Raw genomic sequence first — 22,779 nt, forward strand, 5'->3', positions numbered from 1 at the left:
ACCATCTGCTGGGCTCATATCTTGCTTTTACAGAAACCATATATGTCCTGTCATAGGGGAAATGTGAGAAAGCTGAAATCAATAATTTATATCTTTAAAGACTCACGATGTGAAATTCATTGTGGATTTAGATTTTTGTCAGAAATCCAAGAAAACAATCCCACTACCCATCCTTGCAGCAGCCAAGCATGAAGCCTCCTTGCTGTCACTGGTGTCTTGGAAAGCAAGTGTGGAACCCCTGAAGGGCTCCCCTGAAGGCTTTGAAGGCTGACAGTGAGATCAAATTAGGCAGGTGTGCAGGTCTGGCTATGCACTGAAACAAAAACCACAGAAAATATGCCAGGAAGGCAAGGAATGTCTGTTATTTGCCATAGGCACAAAACAAATATTTCTGGCTAAACAAACTTTTGGCTAGCAAGGGAGAAAGTGGGGTGTGTGCATCTCTGCAGCAGGATGGATCTCAAGGCTAAGCAGATTACAGGCAAGCAGAAAACTCAAAAGAAAGGCAGAGGAATAAACATGGACTGAACCCTGCAGAAAAACTGAGTGATTCCTGCCCCTGCCAGTTGTCAGTCTAGCAGGCTTTGAGAAGCCCTATGGAAAAACCAACCCTTGTAGGAAACCATGCTGACTGGAGCAGACAAGGAGCCAGCAAGACCTCTGCATTTCTGCTTCTCATGTGTTTGCTTAGCACAAGCCAAAATCCAGCCCTAGACTTACAGCAACTCTTAGCTTTGCTGTGGAGTTGCAGCAAAACGTACAAAGCACAGACTTTTTCCACCTTTGAAAAACAGTTTAGCAGTGTCCTCTTTTAATCAGACTTTGCTCAGCAGCTAGTGCAAAAGCTCCTTTGCAAGTTACTCTGCTGCTTACCACTCAGATACTATGCCCTGCCTGACTGCAATCAGCCACAGGGATTTTCCTTGTTAATGAAGAGTTGTGCTCAAGGGATTTGAGATATTTTCATTAATTTTGTATTTATGATAATTGCATGACATGGGAGGAAAGGTGTTCACGTGCACATCAGGTCTTGAAAATGTCTCCATGAGCAATGGCAGGTTTTGACAAGCACAAAGGGCAAGGTCAGCCAACAGCATCAGCCAACAGCATCAGTCACTGCTCTTTTGTGATCAGCTGTGGCTTTATCAGTGCTTGACTCAGGGCATTAAACAGCCTCACTACCTGCCAGGGCTCAGTGAGCACAGAACAAGGTTTAGCAAGAGCTATCATCTCTCCCAGGCAGTGGGTGAGGGGCTGCTTGTCAGTGCATGCATTATTCATGCAACAGCACTGTAAGCAGCATTGGCACTTTGGGGCAAAGATTCCAGCACCAGACACTAATCTTCCTGACCAAGGCAAGTTAGGGAATTCCTTACGAATTTTCCTTTCACTTCTTGATACCCAACAAATAATAAATAACTAGAGAACTTAACCTGGGCTGTATTATTTTTTTTTTAATCAGTCAAGCTGTTGTCTAAAACACATCTTCAAAATATCAGTTTAACAGGAGTTTAACCACACTGGCCTCTCTGCCATACTTTTAAGTTCTCCCACACCTTTGTCATATATTACCTACCTTGCTAATGAAAGCTCTCAGAGAGGCAAACACGTGCTTAAGGGCTGCTTCTGACTGCCCATTTTTGAGAAAAGCCAGATGAATATCAAAAACCTTCTTCATAAGTGGATTGTGGCCATCATTGTTTAAAAGCTGGGTCTGGAAAGAAACAGGAGAATTTACTTTGCAGAAATGTTGTGCCTGAAGCTGGAAATGACAGAAATAATTTTGCATAATTAATCACATTAATTCTTAAGCCTCATTAGCAACAGGGGCCTTCAGTAAAAACATAACCAATAAAATGTGACAATCACTAAAAACTTACAGTTGTTAGCAGAGGCTATTTTTGTAGCAGAGAAAAAAACTAAAATATTTTATCACTTTTGCATCATTAATTCCAAAATCTAAGTCAATATCCTGTACAGCTTTCACTGCTTGCCTAGTTATTTTAAATAAAACATGCTCTTAGCAATGTAACTATCATACTGGGTTTTTTCCATATCTTTTTATTTGTCTTGAAAATTGTTTTGTCTGCAGTCCAAAAGAGAGAGAGGGAACAACAACAACAAAAAAAGAGACTAATTTTTTCACTGGATAGATTCATAGCTATAGTTAGTCATTTTACTTCCCTTATTTCCTGCAGAGTTTTGCCAGTTTGCACCTTGTGGAGATACAGTAAAATGGAATTACTTGGGGGTTATTGATGCAGTTTGGTGTCAGACCAGGTGGGCTGTGCCTGCTCCCACATCCACAGGGCTGTGTAGGAAGTTTGGGCACGACACAAGGATGTGGATATCCCATACTGATACGAAATTAACAGCCCCCATCCCACTGCCAGTCCTTGCAATTTTTGGGCTGGCTCAGATTTTGACACCTTGCACAGACCTTGTGGTAAGTTCAAGATCCAGACTTGTACACTGAGCTCATTTCCTGTGGCAGTGGAACAGCCTCAGCCCAGTTGCTGCAGCACAGGACCCACTCGTGTGTGGTGTGACCAAAAAGCGAAGCTGAAGCCCACTAAAGGGGAAGGGAATCCAGCCTATCCTGTGGTTTGAAAATCACACTGTTTTGTGGGTCAGAGATATTCCAAAAGAGGCAGCTGAGAAAGTCAAGCAAGTTTTTAAGTGTTGCATTGAAATCCTTTTGCTATTACCAAAGTTCTAAGGAGTAATTTAACATCTGCACCAGGATGGCTTTTTTGGCTCTGCAACAGAAGCAGAGGCTATGAACACCTTTCTCTTCATCTAAAAAGGAAATATTCATTTTGCTTGCTCTGAAATCCAGAGCTGTTCTCATGACACTATGCAAGACATGTTGCTACATGCAGGATTCCTCTGACTATACTTCAGGAAGAGCATTTCTGGATCAGTATTTTGCTGCCATCCTAGGGCTCCCTTCACCACAAAGGCCTTGGTTTTTGTAGATGGCAATGACTGCCAAAAGCATGAATCCCAATATGGAAGAGAAGACTTCTACCTGTGATTCTGGTCCTGCCTGCACTGGTAACCACAGCTGGAGTTCCTCAGCCCCAGAGATATTAATGTACAGTGATTCAAAGAAATCTGGGCCTTGCTTCTAGGTAATTTAGGGTACAAAACAGGGACTGTTCTAAAAATGTTGATTTCCCTTTCCTCTAGTCCCTCCTTTCTACACGATACACATTTCCCCTTTTTCTATCTTTTGTAATACCTACAGGCATGGTATAACATCCATGTGATTTTCTCTGGGCTTGCAGTTTTGAAGAAATGGCAAGACTGCATAAGGGTATAATTACTCTGAGACCCTGTGAAACACTCAGTGTTTTGGAGAATAAACAAGTTGCAAATGATTTGCTTTTGTAAAGCCTTCCATATTCTTCCACTCTAGGAGAACAGATCACCAAAATCCACACACATATAAAAACACAGCACACTTTTCTACAATATTTTTGATTTCAGTGCTGACCTTGAAACTCTGAGTGAAAAAAGAGATGGTGTCCAGGACTATCAGGCACACTTCAGTGGCAATATTGCCCTCCAACAATGCCTGGTGCACAATATCTGCTTCTGAGGTGCCTGCATCTGTGGACAGAGAGAAAATCAGGAGGAAACAGTGTTCAACACTCCAGCTCCCAAAAAATCTAAGTGCTGATATAGGTAAGGTTCTCCCTTTGCACTTTACTGCGTTTGGGAGATGATGTAAGAATAGCAAGATGCTGAATTTGCCAATTCCATTTAGAGAAGCTGCCTCAGCCTGATGCCACAGGAGAAAAACAGTACCTGTACTCCACCTTAGTATCACTGTCTTTAAAGCCAGACAAAGCATGAGGTGCCCAAGTTGTCTCCAGAGAGGGGAAATGGCAAAGTGCTTCAAAGGGACAAAATGCACTCACATGGAGAGGCTCAGAGCAGATCCTAGATCTCTGTGCAGTGCAGTTCTCCTGGTTGCCCTGTTCTCTACCCAAACCAAGGTGTTACCTGTAGTAAAACATCCCCCACCCCCGAGGGGGCATCTCTGTGTAAGGAAAGAGTTTCAGCCTACCTTGAGACATGTTAGGAAGTTTAACTAGAAAGTTCTGTGCCCTTCTCATTGTAACTGGTTCAGTGCCAGCACAGAGGCATTGACTGGGCTTGGAAAATGCAGCTCAAAGCCTGTTGCTGATTTCACTGGGCCAGGGGCCAAACGGCCTGCCTGAACCATTGAACACTAAAGAAGGAGCACAAAGGAACTAAGGGAGTGTTTTTGGAGTGTTTTTAGAAGGGTGTCAGAGGTTTCTCTGACACTTCTGCTCAGTTTTTTTTCTTTTGTTTCTGCAATGTTTATATTTTTAATATATTAAATCTTTTACTTTACAAAATGCCTCTGAAGAGCAGTCTCCCTATGATTATTTTAAGCCAATCTGCAAGGGCTGGACCCTCAGAGGTACTGGATACCCCAACAGTTACCTGCACACACACTCAGCCAAAGATCTGAGCCAAGACAGGCAAGAGCAGAAAGCCACACAATTCCTAAGTCCCAGAGGTGATTTTTATGGGACTGGCTTAAATGCCACTCTCACTCCTCCAGGAGCGTTGTGGGGAGGGCTGGTGACCACTGCAATTCTATATAATTTGAGTAACCTGAAGCAGCCAGCAGCCAGTGGAGAACGGCTCCACGCAGTTTCCATCAGGCTGGCACATTCCCTGGGCCCCTCTGGCTGTGCTGTACGTACTGTGGTTGAGGGTGAAGGAGGTCTCCAAGCTGCCCAGGTGCTGCAGCCGCACCCCGGCTCTGCTGCGGAGCGCTGGCATGGTCTGGGATTTCCTCTCGGCTGCCGTGTGCTTGGCTAACCAGGCATCCTGCACCCTGCAAGGGGGAGCAAAGACAGGGTTTGGGCAGCAGCAGCAGCCACACCATGACAGAATTACACAAGGCATCAGGACAGAGATTTCTTCCCTCCGACACACCAATCCGGGACAATCCCAGTGGGACTGACCACGCTACGCCAATCTTGCTCTTCCAGAAGGACCTAAGGCTAATACAAGAGCAGGGATCTGCTCAGGAAGCAGGGATGCAGCAGGGACTCTTGTCTCACCTGCAGCTGGCTGGGGGGGACACTGCCAACCTGCGCTCGCCTGAGCCTGGGGATCTCATGCAGGAGCTGGAGGGGAGGGAAGGGGCAGGGTGCTGAGGTGAGGGGCCCCTGCTCAGGGCACGGTGCTGAGCAGAGCACCAGACCCACTGGGGTTTGCCCAGCGTGGGTGTGCATGAGCCCTTCCCACCTCCAGTGGGGCAGGGAATGTGGGGATGACCTCCACACCCCAGCACCAGATGTAAACATGCAGTACCTGGCAATATTCCTCTTCCCCACATATCTGAAGTGAAATAAACACACCCTAGGAAGAAAAGGAAACAGGTTTCTGTTACAAATCCTGCAGATCAGGAATGATCCAGAACATTTAAAACCTACCCTGTTGTTGCCTGCAGACACACTTCTCTGTGCACAAGGATTTTGGTCTGTATTTACAAGTCATTTGCCCTCACACTCCCAGTTTCAAAATTCTGTGGCACACCCTCGTCTTCTCACCCGTGTTTTCCCGCAACACTTGCTGCAAAGTGGAGGCTGTGACAGTGACAGGGGAAGCTGAGCCCACAGGTGAGACACACCCCAGACACGCACTGCCACTACAATATGCTTCCTCAATATACACTTGCTTTTCCTCAGAGGGAGGAAGAGCATGTCATTCCAACCTGGCCAGACACCCCTAGTGCTGCACAGGACAGCGTGTGCACTGTGGTCTCCTCCTTAGTCATTCTGACCACACAAAGGTGCAGTGTTTGAAGAGCAGCCTCCTGATACTCACTCCAGAAGCACGAGGACATTGATCAGCTCCTGGGGGGTGAACTTGTTCCAGTAAGCTAAAAGAGTATCTGAAAGAAAATGAAGAAGAGTGCACAGAGATTTTAAAAAACTCAAAGTGGGGGCACCTTACAGACCAAAACTGATAGTCCCTGGTTTTTCTGGCTGCCTCAGGAGGCACCAACCTTCAGATATCATCTTCACAATGTACAGGTGGCACATGAGAAGCGTCCGGATCTCAAACTGGTCCAGCCGGCTGCAGTGGGACACGCTGCTCCTCATGGAGCTCCTGCGGATCTGTGGGGACACAGGTGTGACAAGGAGGGCCTGGGCTGTGCACCAGAGGCTGTGCAGCATGGGCACAGCAAACCTGGCACAGACCAGGTGTGCTGGAACCCCTCCTGCCCCCCACATGTACACTCCACAGCACCATGCCTTGGAAACGGCTCATCCGGAGATGAGCAGCCTGGAAATCCTGGGCACATCACCACACACTTCTCTGCTCAGAGAAAAAGTGTCTGGGCAGTGAGTGGCAGGTTATCCAGCAAAACACACAGCAGCCTGCTTTCATTTCCCCAGCTCTCTGCAGCATCTAAGCTCCTGGACATTTTTAAGGCCAGTTCTTGTAAAAAGAAATGCACTGGCTGTCACCATCTAAAGCAAAAATCTGACTCTGTTAAAGACATACACTTCAAAACAAAATGTCAGTTATTAAAAAAGGAGGACATTTTATCTTAAGAAAGAACTTTTTCCTCCCCTTGTTTTTTGGAAGTGTTTCAAATTTCCTCCTGCTTAGTGACTCAGGCAAAGTAAGTGAAATCCTGCTGATGAGTCAATTTATGTGGGAAAGGCTTGGGCATAGCGTGGTGGGAAGCATGATTTCTAAAGTTGCATCAATTTTATTTTGCGTTCTCTGTGCTTGCCTGAGCTGTATCCTTTGATAAATGGATATGATTAAGCCCTAGGCTTCTCCTAAAACTTTGCCTCACATGTTTGGAGAGGGATCCCACAGATCTTATTTGCTGTTTATTCTGGGACAAGCTGTGGATGCGAGTCATAATAAAGCAGAAATAAACAATCATTTTAGACTTGGAGACATGGTGCTATTAGAGATTTTGCTATTGAACATGCCAAACTATCAAGTCAGCACACAACTCACTCCAAGGGAATGGGGCAGGGGGGCAATGAGCAAAGTGTCTGCCTCTGCAGAGCACTGTGCTTCTCCATGTGGCATTGCTCTTACATGGTTTTGTGGATACTGCATTCTCTAACAGAAAGATTGCTCTCAACAACTCTGAAAAACATTCAAGAGCATTCAAGAGGAGGATGTCTGGCCATGGGGGAAGAGCTGAGCTGGAAGCAACCCCACCTCCTGCAAACCCCATCAGCAGTGCTGGAGCAAATGCTCAGGGCTTTGCTGGAGAGTCAAGTGTTTGGCTGTACTTGTCCCAGGGCTCTGTGATTGATGGAGAAGAGCTTGCAAGGCCCCACCTCTTCTAAGCATGTCAGGACACAGCCACGAGCCCAGATAATCTTTGCCTTGCTTGTTACAAGGGCCAAAGTTTTTGAAGATGCATCAATGACACACGTCAACCCAAGATACCTGAAAAGTGCCTTGAGGAAAACCAGGGACTGGTTTGTACAAATACCTGATTTCCATGTGTGCAATCTGCCAAGAAGAACACTGAATACTCAGTCTGAATAGTGAGGTCAGAGGTCTTTGTGGCATGACCACAGTCATGCAAGTTTGGGCCTGTGGTTATTTGCCTGGGCTAGTTTTTCTGCAAAAACACTTTATCTTAAGTCAGTGTTCACTGGCAATCTCACATCACAGTGCTTTGCTTCTCAGACATTTGGAAACCAATTCCCAGCACCAGGCACTGGGGTCCAGCCAGGCTCAGGCCCACCCACACACAGGGAACACGTCTCAGTATGGACAAATGCACCATAGGAGCAGAGATTTTCCACACAGATTTTGCCTTTCATCTTCAACAAGCAATTTGTCAACAATTCTATTTATGGCTCAGCAACGTTTGAAGAGGGAAAGCATACCAGACCCATGACTCTGACCTTTGTTAAACGTCAATTTGTTTGTTTCCAGAGATATCTATAGGCTGGCTTTGGAGAGTGTTACCACAGGGAACCCCTTTTCTCTCCCCCTTATTTAACACAGCCTGCAGGCTGAGCACTGCTCTTCCCAGCCCCTGGTACATTACATTTTCACTCTGATCCGGAGAACTGGTTGCTCCCTCTGAGTTCAGGGATCCTTTTGAGTCCTCTCTCTTTATTGTATGGCCATTTGGAAGGGCTGAAGAAAAAAAAAAAAACCCAGATCCCACAGTTAAACCTTTTGCACTTGTCAGCACAGCACAGATGGGGCTTGGCAAAGCCCCACATCAAAACCTGAAAAGGAAAAATCTGGAAAGGACAGTTAGGGTGACACCACATCTGGGGAAAACCATGCAGAGTCTGTGAGGTCTTTTAGGGGATGACTGTTTCAGGTTTGGGGTAACGGGTTTTGGGGGCTTCAGGCTGGTAATAGCTATGTTAAAAATAAATGGGGAATCTAGCAAAATTAAGTTACCTGGATCTTTGTCTGCAATCAGGCTGGATCTGCTTGAGGGAGGTGGAAAACTGCATATGAGTTCATCCCTGGATACCTGTAAAGCAACATAAGGTTTTGTGACCAATAAAAGATAACACCTATTCCCTTACAGATGGGAACAATGCAACACAAGATGGCAAATTAGAGCAGGTTTTAAAAACAACACAGATGAAAACAGAAATTTCCTTACTTCTATAACAAGGAGACAAAGGACTTGGGGACGAGTACAAAGAATAGCAGAACATATTAAAGTGAGCCATAGTAGTGTTTTCCTTTTTGTTTTTTGAGCTGAAATTCTGAATTGTTTTTGTCAGATGTCCTATTTGTTATTCCTTTGCCCCAGCAAGGAGGAAAGTCTGGTCTGCAAGGCTAAGGCTACTTGGGAGCCACACATACAACTCTTGGGAAGACAGGAAACTCCCCAAAACAGCTGTTGGAGTCCCAGGCTGAGTCCTGCTGTGGCTCATTGCACTTGGAGAGAATCACCTCCCCTCACAGCACTGCACACACTGTCCAAAAACATGTCAGGCATGGAGGCATCCCAGCTTTACTCACAGGGCTGGAGGCGGGGCAGGAGGTCAGTGCCTCGTGTCCGGCCACGCGCTGCAGGTTCTCCAGGAGCACCCCGAACAGTGGCAGGTACAGCTGGGCAATCTTTGCCTGCTGGTTCTGAAAGGAGGCACAGAGAAAAACCTCAGGAAGAGCCCAGGTCTCCAATGGAGTGAGAAAAGGGGAAGTCATGAGCCAAAACACTTATACATATATATCTGTATTTACACACTGTATGTGGTGTTTGAAAACGTGAGCTGGTTTGGCTTCTCATCTCCACTCCATCTCTGCCTGAGAGGTATTATCCTTCTAGCAACAAGCTTGGGGCACTCGGGGGTTTTGGAGGCTAAATAACATTCCCAGTCCTACAGGATGTGTGACAAACTAAGTCCTGGATTTCCTAACTCTTTAACTGGCAGTTGACTCGCATAATTTAAGTGCAACACCCAGGATTAATGTAACAGAAACATTTGCTCCATGCCTGGTGCTGGCTACTGCTTCCAGTCAGAAATTCTCCATAGCAAATGCCTCTGGTGAAAACAATTTGTAGGAACAGATAAACTTGGATTAACTGGTACAGATCAAAAATGATTGGGTTGGCGTTTTCTAAATGGAGGATTCTTTTTTCATCCAATTCTTTTTTGTTAAACTTGTATTGTTCTGGATTTGGCTGAAAGGTTTAAAAAAAAAAAAGGAATTTAAGGCTTGAAAATTGAGTAGAACCTCTTAATAAATAAAAGATAATAATAATAATAAGATAATAATAATAAAAAAGATTTAATAAATAAATAATAAAGAAATCCATTTTTTTCTTCTGATTCAATATGACAAAAGATAAAAGAAATCTTGAAAACAGTCATGGGTTGACAAAAACTTCTCTTAGCCATTGGTGGGGCTGGGGTCACCTTGGCTGGAGCAAGGGTGTGCCAACACCAGCTCAGTCTGCCCTGCCCATGATGTGATTTTTTTACTTTGGAGTCTCTGGACACCAGCTGAGCATCCTGCCCTGGCTCCAGGCAGTTTCCTGGTCACACTGCCTTGAGGACAGCACGTATACAAATATCCTGTGAGACAGCAGTAACAGGGGGAGTTTCTGTGGAGTCAGGGGAGTGCTGCACACTGAGGGAGCAAACAGCTCCTGAGTTAGTCATGGATCCTCACTGCAGGGAAAAGCAAGCCCACCTCCAGCTGGGCCTTCAAACAGGCAGAGAAGGGAGGGAAGAGGAGCTGGCTCTGAACCCATGAGAGCCCTTGGCACCTTTGGTGCACTCCTCCCATCCTTCATGCCAGGAAGACATCCGTGTTCCCAGAGAACACCCAGGAATGCAGCACCCTACGAGCAATGTGAGGACGAAAACTCTAATCAGAGGCATGTTTTCAGGCTACAGCAAGGACAAGTAGTTTCTGCACAGATAGTTGGGCACTTTGGAGAGCATATGGGTCAGCAGGGAGCAGCACCAAGATAAAACAAACCCATTTCCAGCCTCTTTCAGCATCATCACATGCTGAGCCTCTGATCAAAGAAAACTGAGATCCACCCAGAGGAAATCCAGCACCTCATGAGAATCAAGATCCTCTCCTCTGAGTCACTAATTAATAAAACGTACAGATGACTTGTAACAGAGATCAGTTCTGTTTCCTGATTACAGCATATTAATGCAGGATATGAATTTAGGCCCAAGACCAGAACATTGCTGATGTCCTAATTTTGTTGAACAACTCTTGCCTAATGACCCTGAAGTTCCTTAATGGTTTAGGGCTTAATCACCTAAATACTTAGCATGAATAAGAGGGCTGCAGTTATTTCCTAGATGGTTTCTGAACTATTACTGTTATTCCATAACTATCAGTTATTTACAACAGTTCCCTAAAAAGCAATTAGAATACCCTTGGGTGCACATGCAATATCTAAAACTCTGACATGTGATTTTTTTTCATAAAATTAAACAACATTAAGTTAAAAAAGCCAACAAAACAGGCCTGACCTTGTGCTGGTATCTGTTGTCAAAGGCATGCTTGATCAAGAGATTTTTTAAGACTGAGATGGCCATATATCTGATATCATAATTGTCCTGCAAGGCAACAGAGGCTTCTCTAAGAAGTATCCCCACGAGGAAGTGATGCTTGCAATACTCATCAGTTAAACTGTACTCAAGATTTGTATCTGAAAGAAACAAGAAGGTGATGGTTAAGGGAAATGTTCCAAGAGTCTGTTCAGAGCAAGACATAACAGTCATGTAAGCCACAAAGCCCTTGAACAGCGTTCACCACTCTCCCACAGGGCACTGATCTTTGAACAAAGCTGAACTGACCACACAGTTTTCTCTACCAGTGAGCTAAGTCATATCAAAGAACTTGGGGTTTTCTAGTTCAGGCTGTTCATTAATTTCAGCCCTCACTGTTTCAGCAGCACATCAAGGAAGGATTTCTGCAATGTGATGCTCTGCAAAGCTTCTCTCTCTGACGAGTAATTTGTAAGTCAGGGATGGCTGAAATGGGGAAAGACAGCAAAACTTACTGGGGATGCTTTGCTCCTGACTGGGAGTTTATTCTGTAAATCCCCAAACCACACAGGCAGCAGGAATACCAACCTCCACCAAGCAGCTGTGAGGGTGGGAATGGGCAGTGGAAATGGTGGGTTTACCTGGCCACCAGCCCTAGCAGGGCTGCTCTGCAGCTCAGTCCACATCCTTCATGAATCTGTGTTCTTTCTCTTGAGGTCAGAGAGCAGAGCAAAAGCACACAGTGCTGCTGGGATGAGGGATGTAGTTGAGGACATGGTGCTAAGTGACCAGTGCTGCATCCCAGTCTGCACAGCTGGGCAGCTGCAAGGCCAGGGAGCCATTCCAGGGCTCCAGGCTGCTGCTTGCCAGGAGCAGGTATTGAACACAGCTCCTCAGAAGCTGCACTGACTGCCAAGAGAAAGCCAGCTCAGAACCTCATCACCGTGTTTAACTCAACTTGTACCCTGCATCTCACACAGATCCAGGCAGATAGTGTGATCACAGCAGAGGCTGCTAACAGGGAAAGGCATCACTTCTGCTGAGGTGCGTGGACAGAGCAGCAGGGAAGTGACACACACACTGACTGATGTGCAGGGTGCATGTGCACTGGGGCTGCTGTGAAAAGCCTTGTCTTGACACCATGACCTCTGCCAGGCCAAATTAGAACTGCCACTGGGATAACCTCAAAGCTCTGTGTTCTTCCCCCAAAAGGTACAAATGCCATATGCTCAGCTCAGACTTTTTTTTTTTTCAAAAGTCCACAGATATGAAAATTTCTGTGGTAAGGCAGGGTGCACTCAGCTTTGAAAATCCCAGCTGAAGGGTTCCAACAGCTCTGTGGCTGAGAAAGATATTTTTAAATTCATTGATTCAAAAGTAGCATTTACTGGATTGTAAAACTCAGATTCAGAAGAAAGGAAAAGCAATCTGGAACATTACCTAGCTTTCACTGTTAGTCGTGTTAGCAAATGCCTGATTGTCACACATCATGGTTATTACATTAGTTGGATACAAGCTAATTGATTGGAGAGTGCATACTTAATTTGACATTAGAGGATTTAATCATTCCAGTTGGACCTACCTACTGAAGTGAACCATTCCACAGCAAATGAAAAAAATTCTAATTATGTGTAAAGAGAAAAGGGACAAATAAAAAAACCAGCAAAAATAAACAGGAACAAGTAATGCTCTAAATCTTGGAGAAACAGGACAATATGTCATGTTTTAATATTATTTGTGAGGCCTATGCTTAACTCCCAGCTTCTGTCAATCTCTTGGATTCTTTCCCATCACAACATTGCAAAACTAATTGTGTGCTGCTGACCATGAGGCCAAGCTTGGGGCTTGCTCTGGCTGATGTCCTCATGTCAGGCAGCAGGGACAGACCAACAACCAGCCCTGCTTTAGCTGGGAGGTTTCAGAGTTGCTGTTCCAAGATGCAACACTCCAACTCAACAGGACATGGCTGCAGAGCTGAGCTCTGCCAACCTGCCCATCTGCACTGGCTGAAGCTGAAAAATTCTCTCCTTCCACCTCTCTGAGGGCTATTCCTTCTTTTCCTAGGAACAGAGCAGTAGGCATTTGGGCATCCCGTCTCTGCATCCAAACAGGCTTGATGAAGAGGTCAGACACACCAGCAGGGTCTATAACCCTGCTGACCATAAAGCCAGACAAGTTTGCAGTGAAGGTGCATCCCCACATGGCTCTACCACAGCAGGCAGCGCTCAGGCACCACGGCAAAGGCACTCCTGCTACCTGAGCATGGGCTGCTCTGCTGCCCTGAGCTGTATGTGACCTCAGCTGGCAGGTCCAGCCACAATAAAACACAGCAGAAAAGATGAGCTGCCCTAATAGCTTTTCAGTTTAACCATCACAAATGCAAAGGTGAACATTAACCGATAAAGAGCATCCTTACATTACCATGCCACTAACAGGCACCAGGGAGGCACCATGGATGTGTTTGTCTTGGCCATTTCTAGCAACACTCTTTTTTAAACAATGCCAGGCAAGTAGCCAAACTGAGTTAAGGGATTAGTAGCTGGTCCAGAAAGCTCTGAGGGGTCAGATATTTACCAAAACAAGGGATATTTCATTTACTGCTGCTTCTGTTACCTGTATGTGTGTGGAACCACTTTGGGACTTGTACAGCTTCACCCTGAGGCACAACCAAATATCCCCTTTCCTCCACCAGAACAAATCATACAATCATAAATCCACGGGGCTTTTACATGGGGAATCCCAAACCTCACTCTCCTCTCCAGTACTTATACTGGTCAGGTAATTGGCATCCAAACCTGGCAATCTTTACTGCATTTATGCAGCACAGATGAGCCATTAGGACCTAGATGAACGAGGCTCTGCCTGTGGCATTCCTGGGGGAGCTCTGCCATCACTGCCAGAGCTCCAGCCACCCACACCTGCACACAGCCTCAGCTCAGCCCCCTCTAAGCCCCTTCCACCCCGTGCTGAGCAGCTTCAGGACCAAAGAGAACACGGTGTGACAGCAAAGGCAGTGTGGATGTGTGTGGGTGCACAGTACAAATACCCTTGGTATGCACCAAGGGCTGGCAAGCACTCAAGCTCTGCTGGCTGCCTTCAGGTTTGGGAACAAGCTCCAACACACTGTGCACTGCTGTGCTCTTGTTCACTGTGAAAGCAGAAGGTAACCTAGATCCCCTTCTGGTGGCCACGAGGAGAGCTGGCAGCAGAGCAGTGAGTTCAGTCTGTTCTCCTGGATCTCTGTTCCCTACAGAGAACCAGTGAGACACCCCTTCTCAGGGCAGGCTGACACTCCTGAGAACAAGGGATTGCATTGCACAATTTGCCTATTTACTGAAATACAGGCAGTGTCTTCCAGATATTGCTAGGCCCACGTAAACTAAAATACAGGAAACACTGAAAAGACTGACTGCATCCCATTCTGGAACAAAAGGATGTAGACCTGACAGAAAAACATCTTGTCCTGAAGCTAATGTCCTAACCAGGATATATATTTCCTTGACACCAAACCAAAGTTCATGTAGTCAGAAGCCATCATGACTAACAAACTATAGCTCTTTAGCCAGTCTCTTAATAAAGAACATACCTTGAGCTCTTTGCAGCTTGGGTTTGGAAAATGTCATTGGTAAGTTCAGAGGAATGTAGTGCTCGTGATTGCAAATATTTTGAAGAAATTCAAACTTGTATTCAACCAGCAGCTGAGATTAAAAAAAAAGACAAACACAAACTATGTTTTTAATTTGACCCATTTTCTTCCAGTTCAATGTACTTGTTGCACAAGGATTGAAGAATCTAATAAATAGCATCTGGTGAAACTCACTAATAATTGGCAAATTCCTGTATAGTTCTCCCTAAGTGTCAATGCACACGAATGTCACTAGGGACTTCTTTGTCTTTGCCATCCAGGCTATTAACCCTCTTCCCTTTCATTCTGATTTTTCACATAACTTTAAAGAACATCTGGGTACAAGCTCTTGGCCCAGACAAAGAGGTCTCTGCCTCTAAAAGACTCTGCAGGAACAGAGTCTAAAAGGCCTCCAAGAGTTGTATAAAATAATCACTGCAAAGCTTTGATTGATGTAGGTATGTACAGTTGCAACTTTTCAAGAAACCTACTGCTTACCTTAGGGTCTTTTGGGCTGAATCCAGAAATGTAATCATTGATCAAGTTAAAAACAAATCCTCTGTCCATAAAGGTCAAACAGCGCTGGAGAAAAAAAATAGCAGCATGTGACCGACCATTAAAAATAAAAGCAATCATCCTAAATCCCCTCCATACTACTCTCCTGCCAGCAGCCAGATTTCACCCCCTGGGTTGCTGCTGACTTCCCAAAACATACATGATCCTGTTTCTCTGAAATCATTTGGATGATCTTACTTAAGTCTCCAGTGGACAACAGAAATATTTAAAATGAGAGTATACATATTTCAGGCTCCAAACAGTTGCTAGGTATGCCTGAAAACCCTCAGTAACACATACAGAGCTACTGTTTCTTTGGAAAGAGAAGGTTTCTTTCCTAGGAGAACTTATCCCCTCAAGAGTTTTTACATCTGTAAAAACCAAAGACAAGACAAATTAAAACCACATTTGTTCGCTTGCTCCACCATTTCTCATTGTCTATCTTTATTTTTATTTTTATTTTTTTTCCCCCGATAACATCTTGGGAGAAGGAAAGAAACTGCTGACCTTCAGGAAGTTAGCCAAGCTAAAGTTGACATTCCTGGACTCTTCAGGGATCTCATTGTAGCGGATGGTGACGTGAGGAATGATGGCAAGCAGCAGCGAGTGCAGGGCGTGCTGGTAGGACTCAGGGAACCTCTGGCCCCTGGGCAGCTGAAACCAAGAGCACATCCCAGCTCAGTGCTGCAAGACAGCAGCTGGGGAGAGCTGAGCACAGGCACGAGCTCTTTAGCATTTGTTTTTGTTGCTTCCTAATAAAACACTGACCAAAGAAAGTATTGGCTGCAACCGCAGTAGGCAGTAACAGAAAAGGAGGCTGCATAAGCCATAAGGACTTCTGGAATTTTTAAATTACAACTGAGAGTGAAAGGGCAGAAAAGGGAAAAGTAAAGTGAAAAAGAACTTAAGCTGTTCAGTTTGGTGTTTTGTTTTGTTGTTTTGTTTTTTTTTAATAGAGAGTCACAGCTTTTCAGAAAAGCTTTTGGAGGAGCTTGTGAGAGCTCTGTAATGCAGCATTGACCAAATCCTTTTTTACCTTGATTTTGTTTTCTTCCAGTAAGTACATTGCCATGGACTTTGCCAGTGCTTCAAAGAAAAACCACGAGTACTAGAATAAACAAAGAATACTATTACTTTTCTGAGCAGGATTGAACACGACTGATACTCCCTGACTATGTGGGGAAGCACCTGTGTAGGAGGGAGAGCTCACATTCAACAGTTTTTCATAAGCACTGCTTGGCTTGGAATAGATGCCTTTGCTGCCCAGAGATGTCCTGTCAGTTTTAGGGTGGGAATAGATTTAGCCCCTCTGCACCCCAATGCATCCTGCCAAGAACCAGCAGAGTTTGGGGTGCAAGCCCTGCAAAGGCCCAGAGAGGGAGAAACTCAGTTTGCCTCCCATGAGTCACCCTTCAGGTGTGGCTTGAGGAAAGTAGGTGAAACTGGCAAAATGAATAGGTTTTTGCTGTTTCCTGCCACAGGCCTAAACAGAGGCTCCCTGCAAGAACTCATCTCTGTTTTAAGGGGAGAACCTCAAGGATGTGGATGCAAGGAGTTGCCCTGGCAAGCTTTGCCCCTGCAGTGGGTTTAGATGGGGGTGAGTTGGGCTTTATACCAGACCCCCTTTTCTTCCCCTCTACCCTTGGCAGCCAAGTACTGCCAACACTTCACCTTGAGCAGCTTGTTGATGGCCAGGAAATCTGCTGACTGCTTCAGGATGGTGGCCATGGAAAGCACCAGGATCTCATGGGTCATCTTGGCCTGCTTGGCACTGGGTTTCTCAGCTCTGAAGACGTACTGGGGCAAGAAGAGCAGGGTCAGTGTGTGCCTGCTCCCAGCAGGGAGACTCCAGGGGCCCTGTGCCGTGACTGACCTTTATGAAGGAGCGCAGGTAGTGGTCCAGACCTTCCTCATGGCACTTGGACACGATGTGCAGGAGAACCCTGGGGAGAAATGTGGTTTGTGTTCAGCACGCAACACAAGGGCAAGTTCCTCTACCTCACAGAAGCAGAAAACACATGTGTCCCATCCTGCTCAACCCCAAAAACCTCTCTACTGGCACGGCCTGATTTGCAGAGAGACAGTTCTTGCAGGCCAGCACCCCCACACAGAGCTCCTGCACCATCCCTGCACAAAGCACTCAGATGAGGTGCCCAAAGCCTCTCCTCCACATCTGTGCTGGCCCAGGAATGACCCAGACAAGCTGACTTTTAACACTCAAGACTCCTTGCATGAGGAGGTGGGACAGAACATTGTCCATTATAATCTGATACCTCCTTGCATCCCTGGAATTTATTCATTCTAGAAACCTCCTTTTTTTTCCCTTTTACTTTATTTACATCATATGCTCCTTGTTACATGCATATTTTGGGTTTATTTTGGATTACTGGATTATTTTGGGCTGTTGCCTTTCAGTGTGGGAAGGTCAAGCAGATCCTGGAGAACATGCCAGCCCTTTGGATTCACTCCCAGGCAGCTGATCAAGGCAGCAAGAAGAGCCTGGTTTCCCCAGCCACTACTGGGGATTTACATTCCACTCCCAGCCAGAGGGAACAACAAACTATTGCATGTTGTCACAGAACCCACAGGCCAAACCACAAGGAGTTTACAAGCCATTTATCAGATAAAGTGGGTTTTAAATTCCACTATGAAAATCTGATGAGAAAACAGACATTATCAAACAGAAAGCTACTGACAGACTGGAAGGCATCACACCAAGCTTTAATAAAAAACTTTGGAAGTGAAGGTGGGAGCTGGTCACCCAACAGGTACCTGGGGTCACCTGTTTTCCTCTCCTCACTCTCTGGTGCTTCAAAGAGAGTGGAATTACAGCACTCCACAAAGGAAAGTTCTCATGACTTGTATCATATGGTGCAGGGCTGTGACTGCAATAGGCACCACATCCCTGGGGACTGGGGCTCAGCCTCCAACCTCCAGCTCCAGGGGAGCAGGATGCTTCTGGTACATGGATGCATGCACTGCACTGGGACCAGAGGATGACACCCAGCACCTTCTGTGCACAGCAGCACTTCACTGAGGCAGCACCATGGGAGGAAGGTGCATGTTTTATGGGGGAGCACAGCTGGAGCTGCAGCACACCACACCCAGCCCCAGAGCACCACTAGCAATCCTGACACCAGGGGCTGGCATGCCAGGATGAGACCAGGACTTTGCTCCCCACACCAGCTGGGACACACCTGGGCACTCTGCAGCCTTTTGATACAACAATAACTCACAATAACTCAGCTCCCAGAGCCACCAAGCCCTTTTTTTTTTTTTTGAGAAACAACCCAGGAGTACCTTTGAAGTACCACATTTTTCCTCTCACCACTCCCAGGACAAGAGCCCCACAAAACCTCCAATGCCACCCACATGATCCAGGGGAATACAGCAGCAGGGGACAGACAGTGCTGTCACTCATCACCCTGTGATGGGAAACCAGACCCTGCTTTGCAATTTGTGGGATTTGCACTTGTCACTGGATGGTTCACCCCAGACTCACATGGTGCAGTTGACAGCTACTTCATCCTCCTGCGTCACATTTGTGAGGACTCTAAATAGTTGCATAAGAATTACAGGTAGAAACTGAATCATTACTTGGATCTCCATGGCGTGCAAACACTAAAACAAATGTTCAAAACACAGACACTTTTAGTTCAACATGTGGCAGGTGTTAAACATTTACAGTCTGCAGATATTTCTGTGGCAATGGGACAGAGGCTTCAGGGTCTGAAATGCTTCAGCCCACTGGAGGACCGGGCAACTTGGACCCACAGCAGGACTTGCTGCCTGCTCCCAGCAGATAGATCCCAGCTGCAAGCCTTCAGGGAGCAACATAATCACTCATAGCAGGTATTAATTCTCCTCTTAGATGAATCCAGGCAGCTATGAATTAATCAGACGTCACATTTGACTTGAAAAACCCAGAATTTAAGGTTGAAGTTTTGCTCTCAAGCCTTCTCATCACTTGTGCCAGTTTTTGAAGTCCCATTTCCACAAATGCCTTTGGAGCATGAAAAACTGCTGCCCAATGACTTTCAGAGAGACTTTTCTTTTCAAAGAGCATAGCTTGCTCTCAAAGATGGAGTTTAAGGCACTTGGTGAAGGTCAAGATTGTCTTGTGCATACGCTCTCCACCAAACTCACAGAGCTCTTGTGCCTGAAGCTCATTATATGAGCCCAGGGAAATACAGATTGTTTCATTTTCAGTTTTCAAACCTGCAAATCTAATGAAAGGTTTTCAAATCTGTATCTAGCTATTTAAATTACTGAAATTATTGAGGTGGTGGTGAAGAATCCCTCACTTGTGGTTGGCACACACCTATCTCCCTGTTGTAGGCTGCAGTGAGGGTGCTGGGGCTGGGCAGGACTGGGACCTGACAAAATGCTCACAACACAGCTACTGGGATTTTTAGTGCTTGGCTTCATAACCTGCTATTATTTCTATTTCTTAAAATATTTATACATTGTCTGGCACACATTATTAAGTAACCCTGTGGTGCTACACCCCCACCACTGGATGTGGAGCTGTTGCTACAGCAGTGCTCTCAAAAACAGGCAGTTATGGAAGGAAGCAGTAAATAGCCAAGAATAATATTCCCTGCAGAAGCCTTCACTGGACCTGCTCCAAAGCCCTTACTCATGCTGCAGTGATTACCAAAAAGCTGGGTCTAGGTCACAGGTCACCTCTGCTCAGATTTAACCAGCTGATAATCTCACGTATCTTTTTCAGCCTGGAAAAAAAACCCTGTTTCGAATAGGCTTCCAGAAAAGAAGGAATTGTGCTACAGTTTTAAGGGCTGAACCAAACCTAGAGGAGCAAGGGAGGAGTGTGTGGATCCACCAGCAGAGAGCTTTGCCATGAGCATGGCAGAGCAATGCTGACTCCTTGTTTTATCCCTTGTGGAAGGCAGAGGGAAGCAGCACACAGAAAATCATCTGACAAGACAAAATAAACGTAGGGACATGAAAAAACATTTCATTTAAATACCAGCCCATCTGATAGGATAGAGCAAAAATAAGGGTACTGCACAATGCATTGGCCCCAGCAAGGGTGTGATCCCAGAGGGCAGGGTTCTGGGTATTTGCTGACAGTCTGTAAAAACACAAATGAAGCCCAGTGACAGGCACTGTTCACCTTTAGGTATTTAACAAGCTCTCCTGGCACTTCCTTAGCTCCCGCCTGAACCAGCTGGCAGTAGTGGAAGAATTTGTGCAAGTGCATGTCCTGGAAGAGACAAACAAGTTCAATTCAGCAGCCTCAACATTTGTCAGCACCTACTTCACTGCTTGCACTTGGAAATCTGGTGACTTACCTGCAGCAGTGGGCCATGTCCCCAGCAAACCCCATGTCCCTGCCAGTGGCACTTCTGACGCACTGCTGCCATCTCCCAGGACTGCTCTCTTTTCCAACATACCCACCCATTGATCCACCCCTGGCTCCCAAGTAACCCTAATACTAAGCACAAAATTTCCAGCAGTGTTAAAAGGTAGGTTGTATTACCCTGAGCCCCAGTCCCCAACCAACGCTGGCCTGGAGAAACAGAAGCCCTCTCAACGGTGAGCTGCACCTCACAGAAACTGCCTCACCTGCCTCCTACTGTCCATCTGAGGCAGACCCTCCTTCCCATTATTCTCCTTCCTCCTCCAAGGTTAGATTTAATTACTGGGTCATTTAACTATGAAAAGCATCTGGAAATGTAATTTGGTGGGAAGTATAACTACTATGCTGCTCTCAGTGCAGTAAATCTCCAAAATAGAATTAGATGCTGAAAGCATTTTGTTCTGAATGTAAATGTAGCTGATGACATCCAGCCAAAAGCATTCCCAGGAGCAGTGCTGACAGGATGTGCCCTAGAGAATGTGGTGGGGATCTTTGCTGCACATCATGTTAAGCTCAGGGAAGTCCACCACTACCATGAGACAGCAGAACACACTAGGACTTGGTAAAACAGCCTAAACTGCTTTCAAAGGGAAATCAGGGCTGTTTTCTTGTGCCTGCTGTTGTCAGAGAAAATTTTTTTTAATTTTATAAAAAGTCTAATACTAACTTGAACTCGATGATCTTAGAGGTCTTTTCAACATTAATGATTCTACAGTTTGGGGAAACCTCTCACATCTATCCGTTCTCTCTTTTGCATCATTGAAGGAGGTCATTTGCTCAAATATTTCCTTGGTCCTGCCAGTTATAGTGCAATTGAGCCAAGGAAACATCATTCTCTCCCCTAGGCTCATTCAGTCACATAGTAACCTCATCCCACCAGCCAAGGGGCAGATCCCTGCAAATAATCCCAGCCATGCTGCTTCACAGGTATCCCAGTGCTGCTTTGCAAACCAGGGACCAGGGCCCTCTTCCCCACACCACCTATGGCTTAGCTGTAGTAGAGACACAGCAGTCTCTTCCTTTGGATTTGTGCTGGAAGTTTTTAAGGTGTTTGACTTACCTGGGTGTAAATGGTTGAGTCCAAATGGATTCTGATTTTAAACAGTGGCTTTGCTCCATCCACCCACTTTGCATCCACGCTGGGCTGCTGTGAACAGACAACATCCAAGTACTCAGTTTCAGAATATGGTGGGAAGGTGGCTCTTTGCAGACACCTGGTCAGAAGGCACTGGCTGGGGTGGAAGAAGGGGTTCACTCCCAGCACAAACACCACCTTCCCCATGAAAACATGCACACAGAGCACGGGCTCACTCTCCTGCTCTGTGCCAACTGCAACAGCCTAGCCCACCACAGAAACACCCTCTGTCACCTGCATAAGCAGAGAAAGTGGAATTAAAGGTGCTCCTGTCTCCCATCCCTACGAACTTTAAGCTTTGGAGGTGCCCTGCAGTACAGACCTTTTCAGCTGAGCAAAGCACCAACAAAACCTCAGAATTTACACAAAAGCTCGACTTCCCTCCTCCTTTTTCCTCCAAGCCCATCCTGGATGGAAGGCCCTCCTACCTTCCGTGAGTCAGTGTCCCCAAGGCCCAGGTATCCCGGGGGGAGGTTGGAGGACACGGGCAGGTGCCGCTCCAGGGTGACAATCCGCCCATCCTTCAGCAGCGGCGCCCAGGAGAACCCCACTGCAGAGGCAACCACGGCAGCAGGGTCAGCACACACACATTGCTACCTGCTCAGGTCTGAAACAGCCCTGCCTCACCCCAGGGGAGTCCAAACCTGCAGCTGTGCGAGTGGCTTCAGCAAGGAATCAGTGCCATTAAAGCAACTGTTACCTGGTGAACAAAATTGGGGCACAGCACGGACCAGGAGAGGGTGTGAGGGGCAGGAATAGTGGGTGAGCCATGGCTGTGCACCATGAGGGTCCTTTGAGGAGTGGATGAAGGGAGAGGCTTCCCAACCAGTGGGACCCAGGTTGGTAGGATCAGCCCCTGAGACCCTGATCTCAGCAAGTTTTTATTGGCTGACAACAGCACATTTGTGCAAGTCAAGTCAGGAACATACAAGAAAGAATTGTCAGAGTGTAGCAAAAATTGGAGCTTTAATATAAACTAAAAACATTGATATTTTTTTCCATTTCAGACCTACCTACATTTCAGACCATATTAGGTTGCTTTTAGAAAAGA

At 46.0% G+C, this 22,779-nt stretch overlaps 1 protein-coding gene across 3 annotated transcripts in view; it reads right to left on the reverse strand.

The window, feature by feature from the left end:
- DOCK11 (dedicator of cytokinesis 11) overlaps nt 1–22,779 on the reverse strand; it is a gene marked incomplete at its 5' end in the record, with an annotated part of 78,118 nt that overhangs the window by 18,651 nt on the left and 36,688 nt on the right. For 2 of the 3 annotated variants that reach the window (XM_083883615.1, XM_083883617.1), the window contains 21 exons: nt 1,577–1,714; nt 3,500–3,615; nt 4,746–4,879; nt 5,109–5,174; nt 5,362–5,409; nt 5,878–5,944; nt 6,059–6,170; nt 8,090–8,181; nt 8,458–8,533; nt 9,034–9,147; nt 11,013–11,191; nt 14,617–14,728; nt 15,154–15,237; nt 15,718–15,864; nt 16,247–16,318; nt 16,882–17,007; nt 17,084–17,153; nt 18,713–18,831; nt 20,348–20,437; nt 21,654–21,740; nt 22,157–22,278. In XM_083883615.1, the coding sequence (XP_083739741.1) occupies nt 1,577–1,714; nt 3,500–3,615; nt 4,746–4,879; nt 5,109–5,174; nt 5,362–5,409; nt 5,878–5,944; nt 6,059–6,170; nt 8,090–8,181; nt 8,458–8,533; nt 9,034–9,147; nt 11,013–11,191; nt 14,617–14,728; nt 15,154–15,237; nt 15,718–15,864; nt 16,247–16,318; nt 16,882–17,007; nt 17,084–17,153; nt 18,713–18,831; nt 20,348–20,437; nt 21,654–21,740; nt 22,157–22,278 (2,171 nt within the window). The remainder of the gene's footprint in view (nt 1–1,576; nt 1,715–3,499; nt 3,616–4,745; nt 4,880–5,108; nt 5,175–5,361; nt 5,410–5,877; nt 5,945–6,058; nt 6,171–8,089; nt 8,182–8,457; nt 8,534–9,033; nt 9,148–11,012; nt 11,192–14,616; nt 14,729–15,153; nt 15,238–15,717; nt 15,865–16,246; nt 16,319–16,881; nt 17,008–17,083; nt 17,154–18,712; nt 18,832–20,347; nt 20,438–21,653; nt 21,741–22,156; nt 22,279–22,779) is intronic. The other variant, XM_083883616.1, reaches the window with a different exon arrangement.

The sequence above is a fragment of the Zosterops lateralis genome, assembly GCF_965231275.1.
Source record: "Zosterops lateralis genome assembly, chromosome: Z".
NCBI lineage: Eukaryota > Metazoa > Chordata > Aves > Passeriformes > Zosteropidae > Zosterops > Zosterops lateralis.